The following is a 15,663-nucleotide window of genomic DNA, read 5'->3' as shown; positions in this document are numbered from 1 at the left end:
AGTCTCCATTTTTTTAATGGCTGAATAGTATTCCATGGTATACATATACCACAGCTTGTTAATCCATTCCTGGGTTGGTGGGCATTTAGGCTGTTTCCACATTTTGGCGATTGTAAATTGAGCTGCAATAAACAGTCTAGTACAAGTGTCCTTATGATAAAAGGATTTTTTTCCTTCTGGGTAGATGCCCAGTAATGGGATTGCAGGATCAAATGGGAGGTCTAGCTTGAGTGCTTTGAGGTTTCTCCATATTTCCTTCCAGAAAGGTTGTACTAGTTTGCAGTCCCACCAGCAGTGTAAAAGTGTTCCCTTCTCTCCACATCCACGCCAGCATCTGCAGTTTTGAGATTTTGTGATGTGGGCCATTCTCACTGGGGTTAGATGATATCTCAGGGTTGTTTTGATTTGCATTTCTCTAATATATAGAGATGATGAACATTTTTTCATGTGTTTGTTAGCCATTCGTCTGTCTTCTTTAGAGAAGGTTCTACTCATCTCTCTTGCCCATTGATATATGGGATTGTTGGCCTTTTTCATGTGGATTAATTTGAGTTCTCTATAGATCCTAGTTATCAAGCTTTTGTCTGATTGAAAATATGCAAATATCCTTTCCCATTGTGTAGGTTGTCTCTTTGCTTTGGTTATTGTCTCCTTAGCTGTACAGAAGCTTTTCAGTTTAATGAAGTCCCATTTGTTTGTTTTTGTTGTTGCAATTGCCATGGCAGTCTTCTTCATGAAGTCTTCCCCCAGGCCAATATCTTCCCGTGTTTTTCCTATGCTTTCTTTGAGGATTTTTATTGTTTCATGCCTTAAATTTAAGTCCTTTATCCATCTTGAATCAATTTTTGTGAGTGGGGAAAGGTGTGGGTCCAGTTTCAGTCTTTTACATGTAGACATCCAGTTCTCCGAACACCATTTATTGAATAGGGAGTCTTTCCCCCAAGGTAAGTTCTTGTTTGGTTTATCAAAGATTAAGTGGTTGTAAGATGTTAGTTTCATTTCTTGGTTTTCAATTCAATTCCAAGTGTCTATGTCTCTGTTTTTGTGCCAGTACCATGCTGTCTTGACCACTATGGCTTTGTAGTACAGACTAAAATCTGGTATGCTGATGCCCCCAGCTTTATTTTTATCACTAAGAACTGCCTTAGCTATATGGGTTTTTTTCCGGTTCCATACAAAACGCAGAATCATTTTTTCCAAATCTTGAAAGTACGATGTAGGTACTTTGATAGGAATGGCATTGAATAGGTAGATTGCTTTGGGAAGTATAGACATTTTAACAATGTTGATTCTTCCCGTCCATGAGCATGGTATGTTCTTCCATTTGTTAATATCCTCTGCTATTTCCTTTCTGAGGATTTCATAGTTTTCTTTATAGAGGTCCTTCACTTCCTTCGTTAGGTATATTCCTAGGTATTTCATTTTCTTTGAAACTATGGTGAAGGGAGTTGTGTCCTTAATTAGCTTCTCATCTTGACTGTTATTGGTGTACACAAAGGCTACTGACTTGTGGACATTGATTTTATATCCTGAAACATTACTGTATTTTTTGATGACTTCTAGGAGTCTTGTGGTTGAGTCTTTGGGGTTCTCTAAGTATAAGATCATGTCGTCAGCAAAGAGGGAGAGTTTGACCTCCTCTGCTCCCATTTGGATTCCCTTTATTTCCTTGTCTTACCTAATTGTATTGGCTAGAACTTCCAGCACTACGTTGAATAGTAAAGGTGACAGAGGATAACCTCATCTGGTTCCAGTTCTAAGAGGAAAAGCTTTCAGTTTTACTCAGTTCAGTAAAATATTGGCTGTGGGTTTGTCATAGATAGCTTCAATCAGTTTTAGAAATGTGCCACCTATGCCTATACTCTTCAGTGCTCTAATTAGAAAAGGATGCTGGATTTTATCAAATGCTTTTTCTGCATCTATTGAGAGGATCATGTGATCTTTATTTTTACCTCTGTTAATATGGTGGATAACGTTTATGGACTTGCATATGTTAAACCAGCCTTGCATCCCTGGGATGAAGCCTACTTGATCATGATGAATGACTTTTTTGATGATAAGCTGTAATCTATTGGCTAGGATTTTGTTGAGAATTTTTGCATCTATATTCATGAGTGAGATTGGTCTGAAATTCTCCTTTTTGTTTGGGTCTTTTCCTGGTTTTGGTATCAGGGTGATGTTTGCTTCATAGAATGTGTTGGGGAAGATTCCTTCTTCCTCAGTTTTTTGGAATAATTTCTGCAGTACAGGAATAAGCTCTTCCTTGAAGATTTGATAGAATTCTGGAGTGAAGCCATCTGGACCAGGGCGTTTTTTGGTTGGAAGCTTTTTTATTGTTTCTTTGATCTCAGTGCTTGAAATTGGTCTGTTCAGGAGGTCTATTTCTTCCTGGCTAAGTCTAGGGAGAGGGTGTGATTCCAAATATTTATCCATTTCTTTCACATTGTCAAATTTCTGGGCATAGAGTTTCTGGTAGTATTCAGAGATGATCTCTTGTATCTCTGTGGGATCAGTTGTTATTTCCCCTTTATCGTTTCTGATTGAGGTTACTAGAGATTTTACTTTTCTATTTCTAGTTAGTCTGGCCAATGGTTTATCTATTTTATTTATTTTTTCAAAAGACCAACTCCTTGTTTCATTAATTTTCTGAATGATTCTTTTGTTTTCAATTTCATTGATCTCTGATTTGATTTTGGATATTTCTTTTCTTCTACTGAGTTTAGGCTTAGATTGTTCTTCTTTTTCCAATTCCATAAGATCTCTTGTGAGATTGTTGATGTGCTCTCTTTCTGTTTTTCGAATGTAGGCATCTAAAGCGATGACTTTTCCTCTCAAAACTGCTTTTGCAGTATCCCACAGGTTTTGGTAGCTTGTGTCTTCATTGTTGTTATGCTCAAGGAAGTTAATGATTTCCTGTTTTGTTTCTTCCTGCACCCATCTGTTATTCAACAGAATATTGTTTAATTTCCATGCCTTTGGGTGGGGTTGAGCATTTTTGTTAGAGTTGAGTTCCACCTTTAGTGCCTTATGGTCTGAGAAGATACAAGGTAAAATTTCAATTCTTTTGATTCTGTTGATATTTGTTTTGTGTCCCAGGATATGATCAATTTTGGAGAATGTTCCATGGGGTGATGAGAAGAATGTATATTCTTTATCTTTGGGGTGGAGTGTTCTATATGCGTCTATCAAGCATAGTTGTTCTAGGGTCTCATTTAAATCTCTTATATCTTTGTTTAATTTCTGTTTAGAGGATCTGTCCAGCTCTGTAAGAGGAGTGTTAAAGTCCCCTGTTATGATGGTATTATCAGATATCATATTGCTCAGACTGAGTAAGGTCTGCTTCAAGAATCTGGGAGCATTTAAATTGGGTGCATAAATATTTAGAATTGAAATGTCTTCTTGTTGTATTTTTCCCTTGAGCAATATAAAGTGACCACCTTTGTCTTTTTTGACTTTAGTTGCTTCAAATCCACAGGTATCTGAAAATAAGATTGCAACTCCTCTTTTCTTGTGAATTCCATTTGCCTGAAAAATTGTCTTCCAACCCTTGACTCGGAGCTTTAATTTGTCTTTTGAAGCCAGGTGTGTTTCTTGCAGACAGCAAATGGATGGCTTGTGTTTTTTAATCCAGTCAGCCAATCTATGTCTCTTCAGTGGGGAATTCAAACCATTAACATTTATTGAGATAATTGATAAGTGTGGTAGTATTCTATTCGTCTTATTTGGTGAGTGTCCCTTGCTTAGTTTTATCTTTTGCATCAGTGTGGAGGTTAGGTTCTGTCCTTTGATTTCTGAGTTCTTACTTTGCTGCTGATCCATTGTGGTGGTCAGTGTGCAGAACAGGTTGAAGTATTTCCTGTAGAGCTGGTCTTGTTGTGGCGAATTTCCTCAATGTTTGTATATCCATAAATGATTTGATTTCTCCGTCCATTTTGAAGCTTAGCTTAGCGGGGTACAGAATTCTGGGCTGAAAATTGTTCTGTTTAAGTAGGTTAAAGGGAGATGACCATTGTCTTCTTGCTTGGAAAGTTTCATTAGAGAAGTCTGCGGTCACTCTGATGGATTTGCCCCTGTAGGTCAACTGCCACTTACTCCTGGCAGCTTGCAGAATCTTTTCTTTTGTCTTGACTTTGGACAGGTTCATCACAATGTGTCTTGGAGAAGCTCGGTTAGAGTTGAGGCGACCTGGGTCCGATATCCCTCAGAAAGCAGTGTGTCAGAATCTTTGGTGATATTTGGGAAATTTTCTTTTATAATATTCTCTAGTATGGCTTCCATTTCTCTGGGGCATTCTTCTTCCCCTTCTGGAATTCCTATAACTTGTATGTTGGAATGCTTCATAAAGTCCCATAATTCTGACAGTGAACGTTCTGCTTTCTCTCTCTTCTTTTCTGCCTCTTTTACTGTCTGAGGTATCTCAAGAACTTTGTCTTCTACCTCTGAAATTCTTTCTTCTGCATGGTCTAACCTGTTGCTGATACTTTCCATTGCATCTTTAAGTTCCCTAATTGACTGTTTCAGTTCCTTCAGGTCTGCTATATCCTTTTTATATTCTTCATATCGTTCATCTCTTATTTGATTCTGTTTTTGGATTTCCTTTTGTTTATTTTCCACTTTATTAGCAATTTCCTTCATTGTTTTCAACATGTGTATTCTAAATTCCCTTTCTGTCATTCCTAACATTTGTTTACAGGTGGAATCATCTGCAGTAGCTACCTCATGGTCCCTTGGTGGGGTTGTTCTAGACTGGTTCTTCATGTTGCCTGGAGTTTTCTGCTGATTCTTCCTCATGAGTGATTTCTTTTATCTGTTTCCTTGCCCTAATTTTCCTTTCACTTCCTCTTGCTCTTTAAGTTCTTGTGCCTGTGGACTAAGGGTTACAGGACCAGAAGGGTGAGAAGGTTGAAGAGCAAAAAAGGGATGAAAGAAAGGAGGACCGAGTGATAAGAAAAAAAAAGAAAGATAGAGAAAGGAGAGGGGGTGGGTATAAGGAATATTGACAAAAAGAAGAGAGGCACAGAAAGAGGGAGACAGGGCAATATAGGTGTACAGTAGGGTACTTTGACACAACCTTAAAAAAAAACCCACCTTCTGGGGGTGCCCAGTTGGGTGGTTCCCTTGAGGTCAGCAGCTCTTTGCTAACCTGATCAGACACAGTACCCCACCTCCACCAAGTAGAGAGGAAAGACAAAAATGCTATAAATCAAACCAAAACAAGCACACAGAAAACTTTACGGGGATAGAATTGGGTGAAAAACCAAATGATAGCGGTAGAAACACTAACAAAAATGAAGTTCTAGTTATTAAAAAAGGCAACAATGGGAAATTATAATTAAACTAGAAAAACTGAGAAAGAAAAAGGGATCTGTATGGAAAAGATTGAAATTAAAAAACAAAAGAACATCAACAACGTCAAAATAAACAAACAAAAAAAACAACCAAACAAAAAAAAAAAGAAAAAAATGCACAACCAAAAACAATGCAGTTTGTATATGTTATTGAATATTGTCTGGGCAACACGTGGTCTTCTGGGGTATGAGATGTTAATCACAGTTCTGATACGACTGGAGGCTGCTGATTTCTCAAGCCCCAGCAGGTAGACACCCTAAATCTCTCTTCAGCCCACTTAAAGGCACTTTGAACTTGTAAACTTGCTGAGCAGAAGCTTTCCCAGCTTTCTCGCTGGAATCACTGCTGAAGTGGCTATCCACTTACCCAGTGTGCCAAAACCGGTCTCATTCTGTCCCCGAGGGTTAGGGCTGCAAGGCGCTCAGCCGTCCCACAGATTTTAATAACTTGGTCCCCTCATCAATTACTTTGAAGAATTTTATGATTTCCATCTTAATTTCCTCCTTGACCCAATAATAGTTCAGCAGTTGGTTGTTGATTCTGTTGGTGTTGATTTCTAATTTTATTTCATTAATGTCTGATAATATACATGGCATAATTACTATTTTTTTTTTGAATTTGCTGAGACTTATTTTGCGGTCTAAGATGTGATCAATCTTAGAGAATGTTCCATGTGCTGATGAGAAGATATATATTCAGTAGTTTTGTGGTAGACCGTTTTGTAAATATTTATTAGGCCTGTTTGCTCTGGAGTCTTGTTTAAGTCCTATGTTTATTTATTGATTTTCTATTTGGAGGATCTATCCAGTTCTGTCAGTGGTGTATTGAAGTACTTGACTATTACAATATTGCTGTTCATCACTTTTTTTTAGATCTAGTAGGATTTGCTTTACAAATCTGGGTACACCTGTGTTAGGTACATAAGTATTTTAAATTCTCATGTCTTCTTGTTGAATTATTCCCTTTATCACTGTGTAATAACCATCTTTGCCTTTCTTGCTTTTGTTGCTTCGACATCTATGTTGTGTGACCTGAGAATGGCTCTCTACCAGCTTGCTTTTGCTTGGAATATCATTTTCCATCCCTCATTCAGAAAGAATGAGGCCCTGTGGATTAGATGTATTTCCTAGTGACAGCAGATACTTGACTTGTATTTTTTTATCCGTTCAGCTAGCCTATGTCTGTTGAAAAGGGAGTTCAATCCATTTATTGAAAACATTGATAAGCAGGGTGGATTTCTGTCCATCCTGTTGAATAGAACTTCACTGCTTTCTTTTACCTCTTGAGCCATTGTGGTATGTGGGCTCTGAACCAGAAGCAGTTGTTCCCTCTTATTTTTGGATTTTTCTTTTGTTTAGATCAGTTATAATAACTTTTGATCTCCTTGCCTCCTAATTTTAACATCTGTGTTAGGCATTCTAGGTAAGTTTCAATTGATCGACTTTTCTCCTCATTGTGAGTCACATTTTGTGTCTTCTTTGTGTGCCTATTGTTTTTCTTTAAATGCCAAAATGTTATGAATTTTATCTTATTGGATGAGTTTTTTTATTCCTGCAAATATTATTGAGCTTTGTTCTAGGGGCTAATTTAGTTACTTAGAAACTGTTTTATCTTTTCAGGCCTTGCTCTTAAGCTTTCTTAGGTAGGTCAAACCATACTCAATCTATAGCTAATTACACACTATTAGGGAAAGATCCTTCTGTATACTCCACCCAGTATCCCCTGAATGATAAGCTTTCTAGATAGAATGGTGAGAAGAAGCTGATTGAGCATGGGTGTTATTAACTCAAATTGTTTTTCCCCAGCCTCTGATAGTTTTTTCACATGTAAGTATTGATGAATACTCAACTGAATACTGAAAGGAGACCTACAGAGCTCCAAAGTTCTCTCCTTGAGCAGCTTCTATCTAGGCCTTTATTCTATAAACTACAGTTGGTCTCCATTGACTCTCAGCTCTTTCTCCTAACCTCGGGGATTCCACTGGCCTCAACCCAAGTTCCCCCAAGTTCTATTCAACAGGATGGACAGAAATCCACCCTACTTATCAATGTTTTCAATAAACGTAAAAAAAAAAGTATTGCAAAAGAAAAGAAAAACATCTAATTTACATTGAGTGAAAAGTAAAAGATATGGTTAGTATGTGGAGAGAAAAATAAAAATCTCTAAATTTGAGCATATTGAAAGATGCTAGACTTCACTCAGGAAAAATGCAAGTAAAATTATACTCTGATAACATTTGTGCATGTCAAATTGTCAAAGATAAAAAAGTTAATAAAGTATATATCTTGTGGTTGAGGGTATGGAACCTAGGCATTCTCATATAGGCTGTATCTTTCATTATTAAAATTGCTCATTTCTTTGATACAGCAATTTCTCTTCCAGATAAGTATCTGACAGGTATACTTAACATATATGGGAAAAGATGATTCATTACAACATTGTTCATAACAGCAAAACATTAGAAACAATTTATATGCACTTTAGGGGCTGGTTATAGGACTAAAGCTTGCAAATGCACTGATATTGTGGGGCAGATATTAGAGAGCAAAATTGGCCTCAGGTATATGTAGCTGATTACTGGAAAGATTCACAAAGAATAGTTGCCTCTGAGGTGGGCCCTAGGTAGATTAAGAGGGTAAGTGAAGGAACAAAATACAATTTTTGCAGGCATCTTTTTGAACGTGTTTGAACATTTCTCCATGTTTCCTACTTTTAAAAATCTATTATAAAGGGGGAAAACCCAAAATTTTAGTCATCTCACATTCATTATGAAAAAACCCAAGACCAAGAAACTAGGCCAATGATTATTTTAATCTCAGAGACAAAAATAATGAAGTTGCTCCAAAATACTACTTTCTGTTTTTTTGGAGAGACTAAATAATAAGATACAAGAATCCATCCTACCTGCTCACATCATAAAGCCATTTCCCCCCAATTCCCAACAACATTTTGATCCTGGGAAAAGAGGGACATTTATTTTTAAAATGAAAACAAAAACAACAAAAGACCTTATCAAATTTCTTACTTGAATTGGAATTCATTGTTAGGGATTAATAGAGAAACATTCTCCCTCTATTCTTTTACCTGAATAGAATGGCTGCTAATTAAGGAGTTGTTGGGATGTCTGCAGCACTCTGGAACAGAGCTGCTCTCAAGTATAATGCAAGATAGGCAGCTTAAGGAGAGAGAAAAATGGAGAAAAAAATTTCTAATGAGTATCGTGATGAGTAGGAAGTGAGGCCATAGAGAACCTTAACTGATATGTAACTCTTGAGATCAAAGTTGCTTATTCGCCCCTAGAGAAAAAACATAATTTTATATTGTTTACTCTTTTTGAAACTTTTTCTTTTTTTTTTTCCTCAGCATTTTCCAGGGAGATCAATATTGTGCCAGTTATTGTGCCAATAACAATGATAAAAGCACTACTGTATCTCCAAGGCATACAACTTTATTTAGTACACAATTCTGTAGGTCAGCTGGAGGTCAGCAGGTCTATGCTGGGCTCAGCGGTGTGGTTCTTCTCTCCTCTCTGTACTAGCCTGGTCACATTTTTCTCATAGTTATGGCAGAGAAACACAGGACAAAAAAATTGCACAAGTATTTTCCAAGCAGCTCTTGTGTCACATTTGCTGACTTTTCATTGGCCAAAGCAAGTCACATGGCCTGTCCCAGAGTCAAAGGATGGGGAAATACACCTTGTCCCCAGTAAGAGGCACAGCAAAGGACTGTGATGAGATGAGGGTAGAAAAATCACGGCTATCTGCACTTCACCCCAATCATCGTATTAGCATTTACATTGGATCTTAGATGTTTACTTGTGCTTTCCCATGTATTTTTCATTTGATCCTCACCATAGCTATGTGGAAATGGGTTATTTGTATTTTCTACATTTTATACAAATGAAAATAGGATCAAAAATAATGTCATTTCCCAAAGATCACACAGTTAGCTAGCAATACAAGGGTAACTTTCTAATGATGCCCAGCAGAAGGGGACGGGAGTAGAGTTTTTCTCATATTGATCATAATTGATCATCTTTTGTCCTTTGTTTATAGGTTAAACAGGAAAATCCCAGAAAAGACACGATGACAAAGAAAACTAAGGTAAAGTTGTATGTCTGTAAACTGGATTGAGAAGGCCTGGAATAAGGAGTTGTTTTGTTCCTTGTTTTCTAATGAAAATATATCTAAAATGGTTTTGGCTCGGTGCCTGTAGCTCAACGGCTAGGGTGCCAGCCACATACTCTGGAGCTTGCAGGTTCAAATCCAGCCTGGTCCTGCCAAACAACAATGACAACTACAACAAAAAAATAACTTTGCATTATGGCAGGCACCTGTAGTCCCAGCTACTTGGGAGGCTGAGGCAAGAGAATGGCTTAAGCCCAAGAGTTTGAGGTTGCTGTGAGCTGTGACGCCACGGCATTCTACTGAGGGTGACATAGTGAGACTCTGTCTCAAAAATAAATAAATAAATAAAAATAAAATAGTTTCACTGGAATCCCACCTAGAGAAAAAAGATAAAGTTCACATAAAAATTATTGCTGTATCATTTCAAATACCAAGGAAAGAATTTTTGTTTTAAAAGCCAATATACACAGAGAAGTAGTACTGACTAAAGGAGACGGGGCCATGTTTTGTAAATGAGTAGTCTGAAGTAATAATAATTGCTAAAAATTTTAGAGCAAGTGCTCCTAGTATATGTGAATGTATTTATTTATAAATAATAAATGTGCTATTGTACAAATAAGTGCACCTTAAAAATAGACAGAATTTTATACACGCAAATCTTTTAATAATAATTTTGACCATTAATATTTTATGGAATACTGTCATTAATCACACTTTCTTATTTTCAAACTTCATTTGATTTCAATAGCATATTAACTGGAAAAGATAACTCACAAAGAGCAACACACACAATAAATACATAGGGAGAGGTTCATCATTAATGATATTAGATATAAGTCATTTCAAATCATCTTTTTAGTACTGCTGGTTGAAGAGAAGAACGGAGTTCTTAGCATACTGATTAACTTTATATCGTTTTTTATTCCATAATGTGGCTAATGATTGCTAAAAATGTAGGCTCTGGAATTTTCTTGTTCATTGGTGTTGCATTTTGGCATAATTTTTAATACAGAATTCATTTCTTGACAAGAATCTCTTCAGGATATGTGTCAATTTGTGAGGATTACTTCACCTAAAACTTATATAACATTCCTTAATCAAGCTCTTGTATATGAGCTTGAGACACAATCCTCCTTTAATCCCATGGCCAACCCTAACTATTACCCCATTTCTCTGTGCCCCTTTATATCTAAACTAGACTTAAAATAGCTAAAACTATTGTCATTATGTTTTATACAGGGTATAAATAAATCTCTCTTCTTACTATTGGCCAACAGTGACTTTCTATCTCTCCTTTGATTAGTGTTGCCATTGTCAACAGCCACTGTGTTGGTGTTAGCCATTACCATCCATCTGAAATTTAAAATGGTAATATCATAAAGTTGATTCCAGTAATAGGAAATTGTAGGGGTAGGGAATTGCTTAATTTCTAACACAATTTCTCTCCTGTGCTGTGATTACTTTTCCTATCTCCTTGTTTCAACCATTTTCCTCTCTCTCAAAGCTTTGATATCACCCATTCTATAATCTCTAGAGAACTTCATGGTATCCCACATGTGAGAGTCAGCTTTAATCCCCACCCTACCCCATCAATTTGCAGGTTGCAGCCCTAAGAGTCAGGCAAGACCAGTTGCCTGTCCCTCTCTTCCTCTCCTGGCCTTGCAAGCTGTGGGATGGAGGAGAGCTCACAAAGGGCCCACCAGACCTGAAGCAAGTCTAAGCAGGGGGTGGGGGGGTGAGGCTACATTACCTGACATGAAGGTCAGCATTTCAACAGTTACATGAGACGAGACATTGTCATTGCTATGTATTAACTGTTCCTAGGAATAAAAGTCTTTTATTATTTTTTTTTTTAATCTAAGAATGACTTAAAAAGTTATGGCACTTGCCCAAGTTCTTACCCTAAGATCAAGGAGAAAAGAGACCTCAGAAAGGATTTAAAGGGGAAAAGATGGGGGGGGGGGAAGAATCAAGTTGCTATTGCTCTTTCAGCATAAAGGTGATGATACATAAAAGGTCTCTGCCATCAGGCACTTCCAAGCTGGTCAGCAGAAGATACAGGAGAGAAATAAGGATAAAAATTCCAATCTGGGCTTGGTGGTTATAGCTCAGTGGCTAGACTGCCAGAGCTGGCAGGTTCGAATCCAGCCTGGGCCCACCAGACAACAATGACAATGACAACCAAAAAATAGCCAGGCATTGTGGGGGGTCCTGTCATCCCAGCTACTTGGGAGGCTGAGGCAAGAGAATTGTTTAAGCACAAGAGTTTGAGGTTGCTGTGAGCTGTGATGCCACGGCATTCTACCCAGGGTGACAGCTTGAGACTCTGTCTCCAAAAAAAAAAAAAATTCCAACTCTAATTACATACCCCAAAGAAGTATGTGGAACCATGAAAAGTGTGTAACTAGTAGATTTAATTCTAGATCACTATGTCAAAAGCCAGTTCACAGAATGGGACCAATTTGTCAAATTTTCTTGTTTCCATGGCTATTTTTAAAGTAAACTAAAAAGCATATTTTTTGCAAAGTTTTAATTAGCTTATCTTTGTCTTCATAAGAGCATTTAAAGTCTACTCATTTGGGCCCCAGCTGGCTGCTACTGCAGCTGCGAGGCACTGAAGAAGGATGAGGCTGTCACGGCTGGGGCAGGGAGACTGGGGGACAAGATGCCCATCCTACCTAGCATGGCTGGGGACAGGGACAGACCCTGGCTTTCCACAAGCTGTCCCATTTGTTGTCCCATTCCTCGCCCCTATCACATTTCCTCTGAATTCCTACAGGTCTAATTGGCCTCTTCCCCATCTGATCTGATCTCCAGGAAGTGCTTTTCCACTTACAGTCTCTCAACGGCTCCCTCAGGACCTGCTCCCTCATCCCCAGCCAACTTTTCACTCTATTCTCCAACCTCCAACTCACTATTGGAGTCCAGCCCACAGTGCAGCCTGGACTCTCTACCCACTACTGCCTCCATAGCTGGCTCCCACACACCCTCAGAACTCAGCCCAGACATAAGCTGCTCCTAGAAGTGGTCCTAAGTCTTCTACTCCGGCTTAGGGGCCTAGAACTCTGTCCTAAGGGCATTCCTGGCCCAGGTCAATCAGGGAAATTGTCAGTCATGCTGGCTTGTCTCTCTTTGGGCCGGTGTATCCCACAGGGCAGCCTTTCATCCCTTTGCCCCTAGCCTTAAAACAGTCCCTAGCACAAAGCAGTGTTCACTTATTCTGTTAAATGATACACGAGCTAATAATCTGCCTTCTAAACGTCAGACACACATATCCTCTATAAAATAACCCAGACTCGAAAGGTCCCTAACCAAATTCACAACATTCCACCTAATGTCCCTATACATTATTCCATTTACTCAACCTTAAAACCTAGGACCCACCCTTTACCCCTATACACATTAAGTTGTTGAATCCTAATGCCTGCTCATGTCTTTCTAGACCATTCTCATATAACACTCTTGCTGCCTCTTCTTCCCCAGTCTCCTGAGCAGCGGCCACCCCATCTGGAGCACACTCACTGCCATATGTGTGAGTGTAGAGGCTGCTCACAGTGCCCTAAATATGTCCCACACCATCCCTGCTCAGTGTGCTGCTAGCAACAGCCCTCTGGCAGCCACACCTGTCCTTCCTGGTTTTTTCCAATGCTACTACCTCTGGGATGTCTTTTTAAATCTCCCTAGAGAGACGATCTCTCCCACCCTGGTTCTCCAAGAGAACTGAGTTGTGTGCGTGCCAGTGTTGTGTTACTCAGCATAGCCTGCCTTTCATCCTAGCTGTCAGGTGTGTTTCTACCTTACTGCCTACATATCAAGCCCTTCAAAGAGAGAGATCATGTCATACTCATCTTAGCAGGATTTTGCATGCAGTAGGAGTTTAATATATGGAGTGCACAATTAATAAATTTCACGCATCACTTCATTCCATGACACTATATTCAACACCAAGTGTGTTTACTCCTTAACATGACTGCTGAGATTCACTAATTTTTTTCAAAGGCCAAAATACGTGTTGGCCTGAGGATAATAATAAATTCCACTAATTTCAAGTCTGGTAACCGCCAACCATTACACATGTATTATTTCTAATCTTCATGATAACTTAGCAGAATAGGAGAGATAGTATTCCCATCTTGCAAACAGGAAATTCACATTTCAACAGAATCCCTTGTTCCAGGTCATATAACTCTCAGTGCCCAAACTGGAACTAGATGCCAAGTTTGTCTGATTCTTAAAGCCACCAGACTACCCCAAACACATCTGTATTGTGAGGTGGGTCTGCTTTGCTCTTTTCCTTCATTTACTCATCTTCACACAAAAGACTTCAACTTGGGCAGCGCCTGTGGCTCAGTGAGTAGGGCGCCGGCCCCATATGCCGAGGGTGGCGGGTTCAAACCCAGCCCCGGCCAAACTGCAACAAAAAATAGCCGGGCGTTGTGGCGGGCGCCTGTAGTCCCAGCTGCTTGGGAGGCTGAGGCAAGAGAATCGCGTAAGCCCAAGAGTTAGAGGTTGCTGTGAGCCGTGTGACGCCACGGCACTCTACCCGAGGGCAGTATAGTGAGACTCTGTCTCTACAAAAAAAAAAAACCAAAAAAAAAAAAAAAAAAGACTTCAACTTGTTGCTAAGTTAATATTTATTTTGCATTGTACAGCTCACTGTAACCTCAGACACACCTCAAGAGGACCTGGTGGAGAAAACGTGCTTAGCGAAAAAATACACACACCTTTCCTGCAATAAAGTCTTCTGCCACCCGTGGCAAAAATGCATAGAGGGGACATGTGTTTGTAAACTCCCGTATCAGTGCCCAAAGAATGGCCCCGTGGTATGTGCAACCAATGGGAGAAGCTACCCAACATACTGTCACCTGAAGAGTGTGGAATGTCTTTATGCAGGAACAAAGTTTTTAAATAATGGAACATGCCCAGCTGAAGGTAGGAAAAGCCTAGTTTTGAAGTCGTTCTCTGATACATAGAGCACAATTGAATGTCATACTTTCTATGAGATGATATTTTTCCTGTGAAATATTATAATAACAACTCAAAATTCTTCTCTAGTCCCTCAATAGTAATTGGAGTAAAAACTAATGAAATCAATGATCACCAGAATCCAGCCAGCCCTGGAATCCAGAGCAGGGGATACTGAGTCCAGGCCTTCACCTCACGACTGCTGGTGTCACTCTCTACAGCCCAGCCCTTTAGAATTGTCCTCACTCTCTCTTTTACTTTGTTAAAAGGATTCCCAGGGCCACTGAATTGGTTCAGAACCCAGTGAAAAAATATTTCTCCAAAATGTAGGCTACTCAGACCTCGAGCCCTCCTTTTGGACCTTCTGACCTAACATTTTCTTCCAGTATTCCTCTCTCCCAGCATCTCTGACCCCACCGGCCTGATTACCCAAGGCACGTTGGAGCCACTGATAACCTAGGACCTATGCCAACCTAGCAAACTTGGCATGTAAGAGCGGGCTGCTCAACTACACTCCATCCAGATACTCCGTGCAATGAGGAGAACGGGGCCGTTACATTTGGGCTAATGGAGAAGTTAAGATTGGGGATCTCACTGCCAGTCAGATGTAGTTGCAAACCCCACCTTGTTATTGACAAGCTGCATCTCCTCTCTGGACCCAGTTCCCTCATCTCTAAAAGAGCAATAATAGAAGTTTCTAAGTTGTAAGCATCTTGTTAAAATTAAACAGAATGATATATGTAAAGTTCCTCATGCAGGGTGTGGCAAACAGAAAGTACTCCTTAAATTTGAGCTATACAGCAAAATTCAGGCTCATTGTCTTCTGATATCAAGTGGTCACAGACACGTTGTGACCTTAGGGATGCCGAAAGCATTCTTTTCAAAGGCATCATGACATATAGTTCATAGTAGCCCGATATACTTTTGAGATACTGAGTTGAGATACTGGCTGGGCACAGTGGCCCACACCTGTAATCCTGGCACTCTAGGAAGCCAAGGCAGGTGGATTGCCTGAGCTCAGGAGTTAGAGACCAGCCTGGGCAAGAGCAAGACCCTGTCTCTACTAAAAGTGAAGAACTGAGGCAAGAGAATCACTTGAGCCCAAGAGTTCAAGGTTGCTGTGAGTTATGATGCCATGCCACTCTACCCCGGTGACAGAGTAAGACTCTGTCTCAAAAAAAAAAAAAAAAAATGTTGAAATATTGTGGAAAAGGAAGGAGAA

General features: G+C 39.3%; 1 protein-coding gene across 2 annotated transcripts in view; it reads left to right on the top strand.

Moving 5' to 3' along the window:
• Positions 1-15,663, top strand: part of CFI (complement factor I) — a 55,404-nt gene that overhangs the window by 6,524 nt on the left and 33,217 nt on the right. For both annotated transcript variants that reach the window (XM_053565667.1, XM_053565594.1), the window contains exons 2-3: positions 9,405-9,452; positions 14,129-14,408. In XM_053565667.1, the coding sequence (XP_053421642.1) occupies positions 9,405-9,452; positions 14,129-14,408 (328 nt within the window). The remainder of the gene's footprint in view (positions 1-9,404; positions 9,453-14,128; positions 14,409-15,663) is intronic.

This window comes from Nycticebus coucang, chromosome 1, assembly GCF_027406575.1.
Source record: "Nycticebus coucang isolate mNycCou1 chromosome 1, mNycCou1.pri, whole genome shotgun sequence".
Taxonomy (NCBI): Eukaryota; Metazoa; Chordata; class Mammalia; order Primates; family Lorisidae; genus Nycticebus; species Nycticebus coucang.
This window is presented reverse-complemented; position numbering and strand designations above follow the sequence as displayed.